At 47.3% G+C, this 15,956-nt stretch overlaps 1 protein-coding gene and 1 long non-coding RNA gene across 2 annotated transcripts in view; one reads left to right on the top strand and one right to left on the bottom strand.

The window, feature by feature from the left end:
• Window positions 1–1,066: 1,066 nt before the first annotated feature.
• The window catches only part of LOC309393762 (vomeronasal type-2 receptor 26-like), a gene marked incomplete at both ends in the record, with an annotated part of 117,751 nt that continues 102,861 nt past the window's right edge, over window positions 1,067–15,956 (top strand). Inside the window, one exon of the mRNA XM_081956259.1 lies at window positions 1,067–1,172. Within this exon, the coding sequence (XP_081812385.1) occupies window positions 1,067–1,172 (106 nt within the window). The remainder of the gene's footprint in view (window positions 1,173–15,956) is intronic.
• On the bottom strand, window positions 12,288–15,747 carry LOC309392509. Its single transcript, XR_014175457.1, has 3 exons — window positions 15,581–15,747; window positions 14,047–14,248; window positions 12,288–12,543 (listed from the first exon to the last, which is right to left on the bottom strand). It is a non-coding gene; the product is annotated as an uncharacterized lncRNA (long non-coding RNA).

The raw sequence follows: 15,956 nt of genomic DNA, 5'->3' as shown, positions 1-15,956 counted from the left end.
TCATTTTATTTGTCATCTGCTCTAGAATGTTCCCTATAATTGACCAATTCTGTCCATTATATTTTCTCTATATACTGTCAATATACGATTGACAATTTTTTCTCAAACTTTTTCATTCGCTTATAAAGATAATGGCAGTATTTGTACCTATTTAATCATATTTGGAAATTAAACAATTGTAGAAGAAAGATTCAAAGTGAGATAAGAAACTAAGTTTTTTACTTTTCATATTCCTGGATGTTCCCTTTCTAGTTTCATCCCTTTCTGAAGAAGAATGAATTTTGGAATATTTCCCACTTTAAACTGTACTTGGACCAAAATGGAGAGATAAAAGCAGATATAGGCATTCACGGCTACTTGCTTCCCCCCGAGGAGGATGCCAAGACAGAGAAACTGGCCTATTTTGAAAGACAGAGACTTTCTATCAATCGAGCTGCTCTTTCACGGCTAAAGTTGCTCAATATGGTGAGAGAAATTTTGCTGTGTTTTCTCTGTTTCCCAAAGCCTGAGGTCCCATTTCAAGTGGGCAAAGCCTGTAGTCTCCAGGGTGGTTGGCCTTCCATGCCAGTTGGTGTCATCTAATGGAAGTTCTTCAACAGACGGGACCTAAGTGGAGGGGCTTTGCCATGTTTTATGGAAACCTTTCAAGATCTTACGGGTCAGAGGTTTCTTTCTTCATCACAGTTTTATTCTGTATTTAAAAAATCTAATGGAGTAAAAGTTTCCTAAATATTTTATAGAAAACTGTTATCAGTTTTAATAAAAATATATCATCATAATTAAAACTTTTCAATTCCATCCCGCTAGACTATTAAGTAGAAAAGTACCTTATTGCAATGTTAAATTCCAAAAGGAAAAGGAAGGAACTAAATGAAGAATCTGCCAGTTGTTATCCCTCCTGCATCTGTTTAGAAGGAGTCAGAGATTTCATATTTACCTCAGTGAAGACCAGAGGCTACTTGTCTCCATCCATTTCTCCCTCCATTTTCCATGTACGGAGAGTCCTAACATCTTTTCTTTGGCATTCCTTGTTTTTTCTGCTTAGTCCCTGCCTGAGTCCAAATGTATGGAAAGTTGTCATCCTGGATTTGTCAAGAGGGCTCGAGAAGGAGAGCCAGTTTGCTGCTATGACTGCATTCCTTGTCCGGAGGGAACCTTCTCCACTCAGGAAGGTGGGTCACACTGAGGAAAATGGGAGGCTTTGAGGAATTGGATCCATCCAGAACATTTTCATGAAAGTGCAAGTTAGAAGACAGAAGTTCATCTGGTTTTTTAATTTTTACCCTGCAGAAATTCTTATCTAAAAGGAAGTAAATCAAAAAAACTTGGAAGGAGGGGCTGGGAGGAGATGGGAGGAGGGGGTGGCAGACTGGGCAAGCTTTACTAAAAGCCCCGAGGAAATAGCTCTCCTGCTTTTTAGTTTCGACTTATGCTGCTAAGTTCACCTTTCTAGGAACACCTGAGTTCTTTGAAACTTGATGAATTGTTTTAGGTCCACCTCTTTGCAATTCACTGTATATTAGATCCTCCCCTTGAGGATCACTGAGAAGGTGTCATTGGTCCATAATGTGGTACTGTGGATAGTTATGGGGGGAAATCATTACACAAATATTCTGCCAGTCATGTAGATCAATCAATCAATCAGAATAGTGCTAGAAGGGACTTTGGAGGTCTTCTAGTCCTACCCCCTGCTCAAGCAGGAGAACCTGTACCATTTCAGACAAGTGACTGTCCAGTATCTTCTTTAAAACCTCCAATGTTGAAGAAACCCAAAACTCTGGAGGCAAGCTGCTCCATTGGTTAATGGTTCTCACTATTAGTAAGTTTCCCTTTAATTCCACATTGTTTCAAGATATAAGATACTGCAGGTCAGGGGTGGGTTTCAAAAATTTTTACTACCAGTTCTTTGGGTATCCCTGGGGGGTGGGGGGGCATGTGACTGGCTGGGCATGGTCAACTTGATGTCACTCATGCACATGCCCATTCAGTCATACAGTATGTCCCCCCCCCCACACACACACACCTAGCTACGCCCAAAGAACCAGTGAAAATTTCTGTTTTGCCAGCTGGGAGGCTAGCAAAGAAGCCTCGCTTTCCCTGCCACCGCAGAAGACACACAAACACACACACACACACACACACACACACACCACCTAGCTGCTTTGTGTGGCTGGGAGGCTGCGTGTGCCTGGGGAGACACCCCTCAAGTGAGCGCCAAAACACATCAAAGGCACATGGAGCGGATGGCTGATCGTTTAATGCGGGTCTTAACAGGATGCAAAAGGACAGGGCTTCTCTCCTTGGGTCGAGCCATCGCCTTGCTGTGTTATTCCCCCCCCTCCCCAATGAGAGAAGGAGGAGGGCAGAGGAGGAGGGTCGCCTTAGTGCAGGAGCGAAGCAACTGCGTAGCTCCCTTCATGCCACATTTGTGCGTAAGGCAGCCTTAGCTTCCTGCTGCTTCAGGCTGGAGCTTGCACCCTCTGCGCTTGGCTGAGGAGCTGCAGGGGGGACATGGCAAGGTGATGACTAGGGCCATAGTGCAGGAGAGAAGCCGCGCCCTTATGCGTCCTGCTAAGACCCTCCTTACGTGAGCAGCTGGCCACCCCACGCGCACCTTTGCTGCAGTTTGGCACTCGCTTGAGCGGGGGGGGGAGGTCTCCCTATGTGTGCGCACCCTCCCGGCCCTGCCACAGCCAGCCAGGGGGTCGCTAGAGGAGAAGGAGGAGGGCTGCCCAAAAGGAATCCTCCGCCATGGCTGGCAAGCACCCCAAGGTGAGCTTGCTGGCTTGGCCCAGTGGGCAGCTTTTCGAAAGAGACTCAGAAACAGAGAGAGAGATTGAGACACACACACACACACACACTTCTGAGAGAGAGAGAGACCCTTTTCCCATCTTTAAAGCCGCAGCTACTGCTAGCCTGCCCCCGTTTATGACCTCCCCTCCTCCTGGATTCCATTCCCACCTTGCCAGCCCTTGTGTGTGAAGGTCGGCGTCGGTCCCAGCTGGGCCAGGCCAGTGTCTCTGGGCAGAGAGCAGGCTGCGCATACCTCACCGCTCGCCACCACTCGCCCCCTCACCACTTTCCTGGCCAGCCACCCAGCTAAGCAGGCAGGGCCTGGGTTGTAGCCAGCATGGAGGGGACTGTAAGGGAAGTGAACCCCATGCCAGCATCTCTGCCTCCCTCCTCTGAGAGCCATCTTGGGGGATGGCCAGTCTCCCCGGCCGCTGCACCCTTGCCTTCCACGTGAGAGCTGGAGGAACGAGGCAGCCTCGCTTCCCTTACCACTCACTGCCGCCCGCCTGCTCACTGGCTGTTTTCCTGGGGAAGGGCCTCGGGAGGCTTTGCTGAGCTGTCCCAGAGCTGTGTAGAGGCTTCCCTGCTGGAAAAGCCGACCCGCCACTCCCATGAGAGGCTTTGGCAAGGATCTTGCCTGCTGGGCAGCCTTTTCAGAAGCATCGTGGCTCAGCCTCACCTTGCCCAGCTCTCTTCTGATTCCTTTAGACCAGGCTTTGGTCTAACTCCTCGTGGAAAGCTCAGAATTGGCAAAAGGACTCAATTCAGCCAGAAAATGTTACTTTTGACCCAGAACTCAGTTTCGAACAAGAAACACATAATTAGTGGTGTCCTGAGTCAGGAAAGCTAAAAAACCACTCCATTCGCTGATCTGCGGTGCTTTCCCCCTGGGGCGCCACAGAAACCCAGGCTGGGGGGCTTTGTGCAGGCTTGACGGCAGGAAGAAGCATCCTGTTGCAGGCACCCAGGGTGGCCTCGACCTCTGCCTCCCTACCACCCCCAGCTCCGCGCAACTTCCCCGCCACCCCACTGACATGGGGACGCTCCCAGCTATGCTGGGTGGCCATCTTTCACATCCCATTGCGGGCTGCAGTTGGCCCTTGGATGGCCCCACTTCCTCCAGGTGCCTCTTCCCAGCTGGGAGACCCTCTGGGTCAGCCCTGCCGCTGTGGGTCGGTGAGCAGCCTGCATGCCACCCCCACGTGACCTTTATAAATAGAAATTCACCATCTTCCTTTTAATCTTTCCATGAGAATTTTTCTAAAACTTCTTATGTTTACATAGCAAGCATGAGGCCCCTGCCAAATGGAGCATTGGAGGCCAGGCTCACCCGCTTGCTTGCCGATTTCCCGGCTGGCTGCCTCACTGACCAGGTGGGGTCCGGGCTGCAGCCGGCGGGAGGGGGGGTGCAACACATGGGAGGTCCAGTATATTAACTGCCCTGAGGAATGACTCCAGAGGTTTTCCTAAAAGGATTACATGATTCATTATTAGCCTCTAATAATGGAGGTTGCTATGAAGATTCTACCCATTACACAGGAAATAATTAACATCCCTGGACTTCCCTCAACTTCAAATACCTAGTTACGATTTTTTTTTAAAAAATATCCTTCTTATGCTCTTTTTAATGAAATCATTAAGAAATACTTCTTGGAAAATGCCCATGGTATCAGCTGTTCTCCAAAGAAGGCATTTCCTGTAAGATAAAAGGACAGAATGTTAAAGAAAGTTGCTTTTTGCTTTCTCAGATACAGAAAAATGCACCAAGTGTCCGGATGACAAATATCCAAATGTGGATAGAATCCAATGTATCCCCAAAGCTAAAACCTTCCTGTCTTATGAAGACCTTCTGGGCATCATCCTGGTCTCTTTTGCCTTATTCTTCTTCCTAACCACAGGACTTGTTTTAATTATCTTCATTAAATACCGAGAAACTCCCATTGTCAAAGCCAACAACCGGGACCTCTCCTACATCCTCCTGGTCTCCCTCCTGCTTTGCTTCTTGTCTCCTCTTCTTTTCATTGGTCAACCAAGGAAAGCCACCTGCCTTCTCCGACAAACGGTCTTCAGCATCATCTTCTCAGTTGCCATTTCTTCTCTCTTGGCCAAAACCATCACGGTGGTGCTGGCTTTCCTAGCCACAAAACCAGGAAACCGAGTGAAGAGATGGTTGGGGAAGAGCTTGGCCAACTCCATCATCCTTTCTTCTTCTGCTCTCCAACTTTTCATCTGCTCCATCTGGCTGGGAGTTTCTCCCCCCTTCCCTGACTCTGACCTCCACTCCCAACCTGGAGAGATCATCCTGCAATGCAACGAAGGGGCCGTTGTCATGTTCTACGTCACCCTCAGCTACATGGGCTTCCTGGCTGCCATCTGCTTCACGGTGGCTTTCCTGGCCAGGAATCTGCCTGGGGCCTTCAACGAAGCCAAGCTGATCACCTTCAGCATGCTGGTCTTCTGCAGTGTCTGGGTGACTTTTGTGCCCACCTACCTGAGCACCAAAGGGAAATACATGGTGGCTGTGCAGGTCTTCTCCATCCTGGCCTCCAGCGCTGGTCTGCTGGGCTGCATCTTCATCCCCAAGTGCTACATTATCCTTCTGAGGCCAGACCTGAACACAAAGGAGCATCTCACAGCCAGAAGAAATGTGGAAATGTGAGAAAGAGGAATTTCAACTCCAATCTATTTTCTGTACATGATTGGGGGCAACAATTTTTATTCAAATTAATAAAGATTATCTGGAAGATCTCTCTGAAGATTTCTTGGAGGAATGAGAATGTGTTAACAAGATAGAAATAAAAAATTAATGCACGGGCAACCTTTATGCCTTCATTTCTCAATACATTTTACCCAAACTGCTGTGGAAATATGTTTTTTTTTATTTAGACAATGTCTCTTTCTTGAGATGGTAACAGGGTGGGCATGAAAGTACCTTGATGCGTGCTAATTATGTACATTCATGCTTATCTCATTTGTTAGATATGCATCTTGAGGGTTATCATTTTGTCCTCCTTTCCAGAAATGTTTAAATATGAGTGCATCCTTTTGTCTGTGGGATTTCCTCCCACTATTTTACAGAGAGAAATTCCTTCAGTGGACAATGAATAAATAATAATTGCAGTAAACCTTGATTATTGTTTGTTTGGGTCATGTGGTTGTTTCCACTGAAAGTGGTGTCAGGAGTGGGATTCACAATCTTCGATCCCACATCCCTTCCCATTGCCACTTAAAGGCACCATTGAGGAATATCTGTGAGACCACGGTCTGTGTCTAAGAGTCTATTGTGGCTGGCATGGTTTGTTGAATGTATGTGGTCCCTTCCTTCCCAACTCTCAGCTGTCCTGGCCCTGCTCTGAGCCCAGCTGAGCAAGGGCCGTTGGTGTCCAGGAATCCTGGGGGGAATTTGCCTTTGGAGGGCTCAGTGTGACCTTTCTGTGTCAAAGAAGGGAGGCTGACCTGGAAACTCAGTTCAAACTCCTTTGTTCCTATTGTCTTAATGGAGGGATTCCCAAAGCTGATCCTAGGCAGGGAAGTGGATGATGGTGTTCTGACTGGGGAAGGAATCTTTCCCAAAGAAATAGATAAACCCTCTGTGGCCCAGGCATCTCATTTATGTATTACATGAAGACTGCAGGGGCTTCTTGTAGCCCAAATGACATAGCTTTGAATTGGAAACTGCCAAGGGGGCAGTTAAATGTGGTCTTCCATTCATCTCCCTCCCTGATACATATGCAGTAATACACCTCTCCCAAGTCTAGTTTGGTGAACACCTTGCCTTTAGCCAAGTGGTTCAACATATCCTTCATGACGGCGATGGGGTAGGTGTTTTTTTACGCATATGGCTTTTATCCTCCGCAGATCAATGCAGAGACGAACTCCATCATTTTTCTTCTCTTTGAAGAGCACTGGGGCCGCTATTTCTGACTTAGCTGGTTCAATAAAGCCCCGCTTCAAATCGATGTCAATGTACTTCCTTAATTCTATCCTCTCTTTGGGAGTCATGGAGTACATTTTCGGCTTTGGTAGGGTAGCCCCAGGTATGAACTCTATTGCGCAATAGGTGGGCCGATGAGAGGGGAGATAGTTGCAATCTTCCTCACTGAAAACCCCTGCCAAGTCCCAGTACTCTTTCGGCACTTGCTGGATTCCTGTGGATTTTGTGTCTGCTGCAGGGGCTGCAGGCACTGGGCGGTCTGCTTTATTGGGCTTCATAGTCCCTGGGTGGCCCTCTGGCTTCATGGGTGGTAGTGGCCCAAAGCTTATGATCAATTTCCGAATGCCGTCCTCCCACTTTATGGTAGGTGTCCATTTGTCCAGCCATGCAAGCCCCAAGATAATTGATTCATACATCTTTGGAGCTATGATGAATCTGAGGAGTTCATAGTGGCGCCCTATCTGCAACTTTACCAAGTCAGTAATTAGTTTGGCTGGGGCCCCTCCAATTAGTGTCCCATCCACCTGCTCAAACCGAATGGGATGGTCTAGGGGTCTTGTGCGTATGCCTAGCTGCTCCACAATAGACATGGTGATTAAGAATTGGGTGCAGCCAATTCCACTTCCGGTTTCTGTGGACGACGGACATGTTGTCTGCCGCTCACAATCCTGGTGGGCTCCCCCTGACTCGGGGGGGGGGCACAGAGTGCCTTGTAGGGGCGTCCTGCCGAGCGGGCGGCTTGCTGGAGCCACCTGGAGTGGCGGCGGCTGCAGGGGGGCTGCCAGCTTTGCCCTAGGCACCGGTAGGCATTTGGGGGGGTGCGCATGCCACGCGCGCCTTCATCCTGAGGAGATCGGAAGAAAATGCTCTACGTGAAGGCAACAGCAGAAATGCGGTGAGGGGGGAGTTCCCCCGGGGTCTTTTTCTTGTTTCTTGAACAACTAAGTAAATAAGGATTAGCAGTCTTTCTAAGACTCTTTGATCTTGGTAAAGTGTTAAGATTGGAGAGGGGGGTTTTTCTCCCCCCCCCTCTCGGAAAAGCGGCTTTATACGATCTCACTCTCGGAGGAGAGAGAGAGAACTGGGGAAAAACCCTTTTGATATTCACTTCTTTCAAGCAATGGGATAATGACTTCTTTGAACAATTGCAAAAGAAAGAAAGTGAGCTGACCTAATAAACTATGAACTTTTTGAATGGTTGCTCTCCGATCCCTTGAGAGGGCTGAGCCAAAATGGCGTTTCTTCCCTCATTTTTACTGCCGTTACAAATGAACTGTCATCTTTGAAAAATCTTATGGGTTGGAATTACAAAACCTCAGTGAACCTTAGAGGAATCTCTTTGTACAATCTTCCTTGGATTGGGAAAAATTGACTACAACTGGAGGGGAGCTGTATTGAAAGACTAATATCCCACATTGGACTTTGCCTGCCTGTGGATCCCCGCTGACGGCGCACTTCTGCAGACACCATTTTTTCTGTCTAGACTTATAACTTTTCTCTGACTTCTGCAATGCCTGCGAAAAAGGCCCCCCTTCCTAAACCAGCCTCGGCTCCATCTTCTTCTGTCTCAAGTCCTGTTCCCCAACAAACACAACTATCTTCCTTCTTACAACCTAAAGCCTCCAAGGGGGAACAGCATTCTCAAGAAATGTTCCATCAAATGTTCCAGACACTCTTAAAGGGACAGGACAAAATAAAAAAGCAGTTGGCGGACCTAAAGGAACAACTCAGAGAAAATCAACAACAGACTTTACAAAATAGTCAGAAAATAAATGCCCTAGAGGAGGGTGCTGTGGTGGTGGGAGAAGAGGTGAAGGCTTTACAAAAAAAAATCTTGGGTTTGAGAACTTCATGGAAAAAATGGAATTTGAAAGGATGTCTTTCTTTCTTAGATTTCAAAATATGCCTGAAATAGAGGGTGAAGATTTAAGGGAGATTATGATAACAATGCCAGCAGATTATTTTAAAAGAGATAAACAACAGTTAGGGTGGGATATTGATCTGACATATAGAATCAACTCAGCATATGCTAGAACACACAATGTTCCAAGGGAAGTTCATGTTAAATTTTTTAGAAAGACTACAAGAGATGAGATTCTAGGGGCTCAAAGGGGGGAACCTTTAAGATATAAGGACAAAGAAATAACCATTTTGAAACAGATACCAAAAAGAATAAGAGATAAGAGGAAGAAGTTCTTCTTTCTAACTAAAAAATTGTATGAAAAAAATATCTGGTTCAGATGGGTTGTTCCAGAAGGCTTGCTGATTTTCTGGGAGGGTGGTAGAGTGAGAATTAATACAGTGGTGGAGGCAGAAGCCTTCATGGAAAAACACAAGAACCTTCTAGACGGAACAAGAGACAGTGTGCAAGATATGAAAGAAGGAGGGGCCATGGCTCAGCCAACAGACAGGGGAGAGAAGGCAGCAATGAGGCTCAGGTCACAGAAATGAATTAAAAGTACATTGCAATTGTTAATACAATGAAATGGTTAGAAGTGATATAAAGTATGATTGAAGATGTTAAAGAATTTGAAGTAAACTTAAACTGCTAATATGTATGTAATGATGATATTTTGATATATATAAAATAAGAGAGAGATGTAAGATCCCGGGGAAACACCACCTTCCATATGATGTAGCTGTCAAAATTTTTCTCCACACTTATGTACCCTTTTCCCAAAAATACTTGTAAAAACCAATAAACTTTTTTTTTTAAAGAATTGGGTGCAGCCATTGTCCACGATTGCCTCAACTTCCCCTTCTGGCCCCGTCTCGGGCACAATGAGCTTGGCTTTGATGGCAAAGGGGCGGATGGGTGCGCTTACCATTGGGTCGTCATCCTCACCGCTTCCTTCATCTGGGCTTGACAAGGGCCTTTCGGCTGGGCCTCCATTGATCCCTGGGGAAAAGGTTGCGTGTCTGAGGCTTGTTTTAGCAGCTTGTCTTTTCCCAGGCAGCTTCATTTGCCTCTCTGCCGGCTGAGGTTCCTGGAGGAGCTGTCCCTTCAGCACTTTCCCCTGTCTTGCTATTGGCAGGGAATCATCTTTGGAAGGGGGAGCCCTTTCCCCTTGGAGCTTCCCAAGGTTTTCCCCCCTGCTGCTTTGTGAAGGGGGGCAGAGCCCCCATGCCTGTCACTGGTTTTGTGCCTGCGTGGGTGGGGGCAAGGAAAAGGGCAGCTCAGCTGCTGTTCCCAGATCTTCAGCTGCTGTTCTTATGTCTTCTGTTGCTCCCTGTTGGGGCATTGCAACTGATTGAGGGTTCAGTCCCTGGGGTTGCCCCGGGCCAGTTATCTGAAATTGTGCCATCTGCTGAGGAGGGGCAGGCTTCCATTGGTATTTCCCCTATCCATGGCCCAGGAAGAAAGCCCACCCCAGTGGTACTTGATTTGCAGGCTGCAGCCCAAACATCGGTGCCTGGCTAGGGGGAGAAATCCCCCAACTCCCTTGCTGCTGGATGGATTGACTTCCCCATCCTGGTTGAGGGCCTATCTGCTCCCCAGGAAGGAGGGGCAGTGCAGTTGGTCTTACTCTGGGGGGGTGGGGGAGGCTCTTTTCGCCCTCCCCAGGCTCCTATAAAGCCTCTGGAGCCTGGGGAGGGCAAAAACAGCATGTAAAAATGGGGGGGTCACGCCTGTTGTGCGCGCATGCGCACTGGGGTGTGTGTCGCACATTGCATTATGGGTGTGGCACACCTGCACATGACCCCCCTGCGCTCCCCCCACTTGTGGCACGCGAGCCAAAAAAATGTTCGCCATCGCTGACCTAGGTGAATTCTCCAACATGCAAAACTGAAAATCCAGATGGGGAAGAAATGTCCAGATGAGTCATGAATTCATGGGATCCCTGCTTAGTTTATTCTCACCTCTGCTGAGGGTTTTTAAAGGCAAAGTTTACTCAATTCGCACCCCCTTTTAAATGTCTTCATTTCTCTCTAGCAAGGAGGATCCAGAGTCGGAGAAGCTCTGCTTGAGAGAGTTTTTCTCATGTTTAGCACAGTTTTTCCAAAGAATCAGTGAGGTCTGTCTGCTTTAGGAGGGTTGTTACAAAAAAGATTATTGAGTGGGTGAATTGTTGTAAAAGCCCCTTTGTCTGTCTGATTTTTTTTATTTAAGAAAAATGGTTTCCGTTGAGGTTTGGTGGTATTGAGAAGTCTGAGTTCAAGAGTTCTTTGAGTTTTCCTCTTGACTTTGGACTGACTCATAACTGCCAGGGAAAGGGGTTAATTGGAGGGGGGGGACTAGACTGGGATTGCTTCCTCTGGTGGGATTCAGGCAGTTCTCCCTGGTTCGCTAGAACCATTTGTTAATTTTATGTGCAATTCTGAGAACCGCCTGCATTGCCTCGGCCAGGCCCCTCCCCCCTGAGGGTTCCCCCCTCCCCCTGAGAAAACGGCCTGTCTGAAGATCCTGTGGACCACTTTGGCTCAGGCAGTGGAATTCCCCGCTGGTTCCCTCTCTCCGCCAAGCAAAAGAATCGCAGAAACTCTGCAGAACCCAGAATGGGACTTCCCCGAATTTAGGAAAAAGGAAAAGAGGACGACCAATGGGAATTCTCCCTTCTGTAGCATCATCGGTCTCCAGGCAGAGTCTCTCATGACCTAACCCAGTGCAGGAGAGCGTTCCAAACCCCAAAGGACTCTGCCCGGAGACCGATGACGCTCAAGCAGGGAGAATTCTCATTGGTGTTGACACTCATTCTGACTCCAGGGCCGCAAAATGGATTGTTTAGTGCTGGAACAAGACTAATATCCCCCCCCCCCCCCTATCTTTGTAAAACCTTAGTAAGGCCACACCTGGAATCCTGCATCCAGTTTTGATCACCACACTATAAAAAGGATGTTGGGACTTTGGAAAAAGTGCAGAGAAGAGCAGCTAAGAGAATTAAAGGCCTGGAGACTAAAACATATGAAGAACAGTTGCAGAAATTGGGTACAGCCGCTCTAGAGAAAAGAAGGACCAGGGGAGACATGATAGCAGTGTTCCAATATTCGAGGGGCTGCCATAGAGAGGAGGGGCTCATCCTCTTCTCCAAAGCACCTGAGGGCAGGACCAGAAGCAACGGATGGAAACTAATCAAGGAGAGAAGCAACTTAGAACTAAGGGAAAAAAATTCCTGACAGTGAGAACAATTAATCAGTGGAACAGCTTGCCACCAGGGTCTTCCATTACTGGAGGCTTTTAAGAAACTTGAGCAGGAGGATGGACTAGAAGACCTCCAAGGTCTTGATCTCGTAAATTGTGGTCACATGACTACAGAATTACGGATCAAGTGCCGAACACCCAAAATGTGGTCATGTCAGAACTTTGGAACAGAGTCGTAAGTAGTGGATGATCTGTCGTAAATTTGAATGGTCACTTACCGGTTGTAAGTTGAGGGCTACCTGTAGATCTACAAAAGAATTTCATTTCCCTACTTTAGAGAGAGGTGAGGAGTTTTGTGGCCTTCAAGGGTTTTGTGATAACGCTTCACATCGCCAGAGGCTTCTCTTAATGAACGACACTTAAACAAATTTCTCATACGAGGCAAGAAGACTTTTATTAATCCAGAACTGGTTTTGGGGTAAAGTATTTACGTTTTATTCTTCAATGATTATAGGCTTTGGGTCACTCAGGGCTACTTTGGTTCTAAGCCCATTATGCCCACGAAACGCCATCTCTCCGACACCTTAATGACCTTGTGGTTTTCCTTGTTGCTGCTTGTTAGGCAGGTCCACCAGTTGGAGAAGGAGATCATCCAGCCAGGTCAAATTCCTTTCCAGAGAAGTCCGTCCTCTCTCGCCATTCTACTCTATGCAGGAAGGATTGTGGAAGCAAACGTCTGTAAAGGGATGGGAAGGAGAAGAACCCATTGAGTCAGTCCCAGACAGGTAGGGAAGACGGCCAAGGCTTTTCCTAGCTCTTGTTGGTGGGATTTTAGCAGCAACTCACTCTGGTGGGGTTAGGAGGGTCCACAACCCATGGAGTTGCCATGAAGGGGAGGGGGCAAATCTATTTTCCAAGCACCAGGGGGCAGGACAAGAAACAATGGATGGAAACAAATTAAGGAGAGAAGCAACCAGGAATTAAGGAGAAATGCCCTAACAGTGAGGACAATTAACCAGTGGAACAGTTTGCCACTAGAAATTGTGGCTGCTCCATCACTGGAGGTTTTAAAGAAGAGATTGGACAACCATTTGTCTGGAATGATATAAGGTCTCCTGCTTGAGCAGGGGGTTGGACTAGAAGACCTCCAAGGTCCCTTCCAGCTCTATTCTGATTGATTGGAAAATATTCCCCTCTGGATTTCTGCAAATTAAAGGTTTAGGAATCGGTCAGTGTTCCTCAGCCTTGACCACTTTAAGATGTGTGGACTTCAATTCCCAGAATTCCCAAGCCACAAATCTTTAAGTGGTCAAGGCTGAGGAAGACTGAAGTTGGTAATGCTGTTTTTAATTCCTGGCCAAAGAAAACACCTCCCGTTTCTATCACAGGAAGTTTTTTTTTTAATGGACTTTTATATGATTATGGAGAGCTGAGAAATCTGATCATGCAGTAGAAAAAATGCTGATACAGGTAGTCCTCATTTAGTGACTGCCGTTGGTTGCAACAACCCAGTGATTAAACAAAATATATTTAATGTATACAGAGAGAGAGGTGGGGGAGGGAGAGGGAGAGACCGAAAGAGAAGGAGGCTGCAAAGATCACTGCATGTTGCCACCTCATTTAGATAATTTTCTCTGGTACAGCCCCTTATGTCCAACTGTTTCTTTTTCCTCCCTCACAAGACAGAAAGCTGCTTAAACAAGCTCTTTTTTTCTGAGCTGCTCTCCTCCCTGGATTATGCATCTTTAAAAAGTTCTTACTGCAAGTCAACAAGCTCAGTTTTGTCACCTTAGTTGATTAGAAGCCTCCCACCAGCTGGCAGCTGCTGCCTGAAACTGACTGGATCTTAATCAGAGTCACTCTGAAGACTTTTGTCCTTCTAAAGGCCTGCCTTGCTTGGGAAATGAATTTTTAATCACCTCATCTTTGTGAACAGTCACCATCTGAGACCATTGATAAACAAGGGCTACCTTTATAGAAGAGGATGGTTTTTAAGTTGCTGAAATCTTTTCAGATGCCTCAAACTTTAACTCCCAGGGCTATCAGGAATTCTGGGAGTTGAAGTCCAACACATCTGGAGGGCATCTGGTTAGAGAACAGAATGCTTTAGGGCTTCAGCACTGCTCAACATTACATTTGGCTGAGGATGAGTGCAATGAGATTTTTTACATTGTGTCTGATATTTCTTTTTCTCTTCATTTCCCCTTCCCCGCCTCTGATTCCCCCCTCCTATAAATACCCCAATTGCAGCAAATGCCAGGGCTTCCGCATCGCCCATTCCCACTGCAGGGCGTTCTACTACCCTCGCAGGGAGAAGGGTTATCGTTCTCCTCCGGGCAATGCTGATTCATCCAAGTCCCAGTAAAACAGCCCATTCCTTTTACACAACAAATGTTGGGCCCGAAGCAGGTCCCTCTGTTCTCAGGGCCGCAGGCCATACACTAAAAGAGAAATGAAAACAAGACAGTTAACATATGGAGGTATCTCCGAAAAAGCACTTCTTCTCTCCCCTGGTTTAGCTGACAAAGCGAGGAGAGCCTGTGGCTTAGAGGTTAATACATCTATGCAATATGTAAGTAGTGCAGGTTCGAATATGGCTAGCTGACGAGAGTTAAATAGCTTGAAATGGATCAATCCTAGTTTCCCTTTAATTCTTTGTTGGTAAATATAAATTCAACCCAAAAAATAGTTTCTCGTGAAAGCGACTGCCTGCGAAGGCTCCTGGGGCTGAAAGGCCAAAGCAGAAGCAGGATGCTCCCTCCCATCTTTGCCCTGATAGACCGGTCTCACCTTTATCTGGAGGCATAGGTTCATGCTAAGCTGCCATAGCTCCTTCCAACTGCTAGATCCCAAAACATTAAGGTAGACTGTTGCTGGACTTGGAGGTTCCCTAAATGGGCCACCTCAGTAGACCCATCTCCTGTGCAATTTTTCAAGACTCTTTCGAAAGCCGGGTGACCGTCAAATGCTAGGCACACTTACACCCAGGAGTAAGTCTGCTATCGAGGCACACTGCAGAGTAAGTAAAGGTAGTAAAATGAAACATTGCAGGCGATTGGGAGAACAATGCACCCTTTGAAGGTTTGGTCTAGTAGGGGTTAAGGCACCAGGCTGGAAAGCAAGAGACGGTGAGTTCAAATCCTGCCTCAGCTATGAAACCCACTGGGTGACTTTGGACCAATCATCGGGACCGGTGGTCTCCTACCTTTCAATCTTTTTTGAATCGAACTCAGTTCCCAGGGATTATCTCTTGTTGTCTTGGCAACAATGGGGAAACCATGCCGTTTCCTTCTAGGATTTAAAAAAAAAACTTTTCCCATGCTACTTGATGGCCCTGGGATTTCCTTGTGGCCTCTCAGTCTTAACCAGGTTCAATCTTAGTCAACCCTAACCCTAACCCTTCCAGCTCTATGAGACTCTCTGCCTCCTGCTTGTCCCTCCCAACTCTGTTATTCTCAACCAAGAAGCTTCTTCAGCTCAGCTCTTTCTCCAAGAAAGTCAGTTGCAGAACTGAAGCAGCCGCTTCCTGGATGGGTTGGACTAGAAGACCTCTGAGGTCCCTTTCGACTCTATTATTCCTCTATCGCCTTTGCAGGGGGGGGGGATTGCCTTTCAGGCCAGAGGGGTGGCTCATGGACAGAGCTACCACTCTGCTGGGAGTTAAATATTTGGTGACATACAGAGAAGGAAAAGAAAGAGAAGGCTGTGGAATTCTTCCTTAACGAAGAAGACTGGAGGGACAAATGCAAATAACCTGGGATTCTCTGACTTACCAGTCGGATTTCTGCCTGGCGCCCGGACCTCTTTCCTCGTGGGAAGCATTTGTAGTAGTAGCAGCCTGCAGAGAAGGTGAGAAAGCAGGAGAGAAACACCAAAAGGATCCTGGAAGGCATCGTAGGGAGGCTGGCAAGCGGTTGTTCGTTCCTGCTGCTGCCTTCCCTTCCCGCGTTTTGCATCGGATTCCTGGCTGCATCCCCTGGGTATTTATATTCTCCGCATCAACTGTTTGGAGCCCTGTAACGCTGTGCCCCCAACATTGTTACAGGTGGGGGGCTCTGCCCCCTCCCTCTACAGACCTCCCACCCGAAAACCAGCCTCCCACCGACACAAGTCATTGAGCCATTCGGTGCCATGAGCAGAGCTAATGGG

This window comes from Natrix helvetica (assembly GCF_964273705.1).
Source record: "Natrix helvetica genome assembly, chromosome: 5".
Taxonomy (NCBI): domain Eukaryota; kingdom Metazoa; phylum Chordata; class Lepidosauria; order Squamata; family Natricidae; genus Natrix; species Natrix helvetica.
This window is presented reverse-complemented; position numbering and strand designations above follow the sequence as displayed.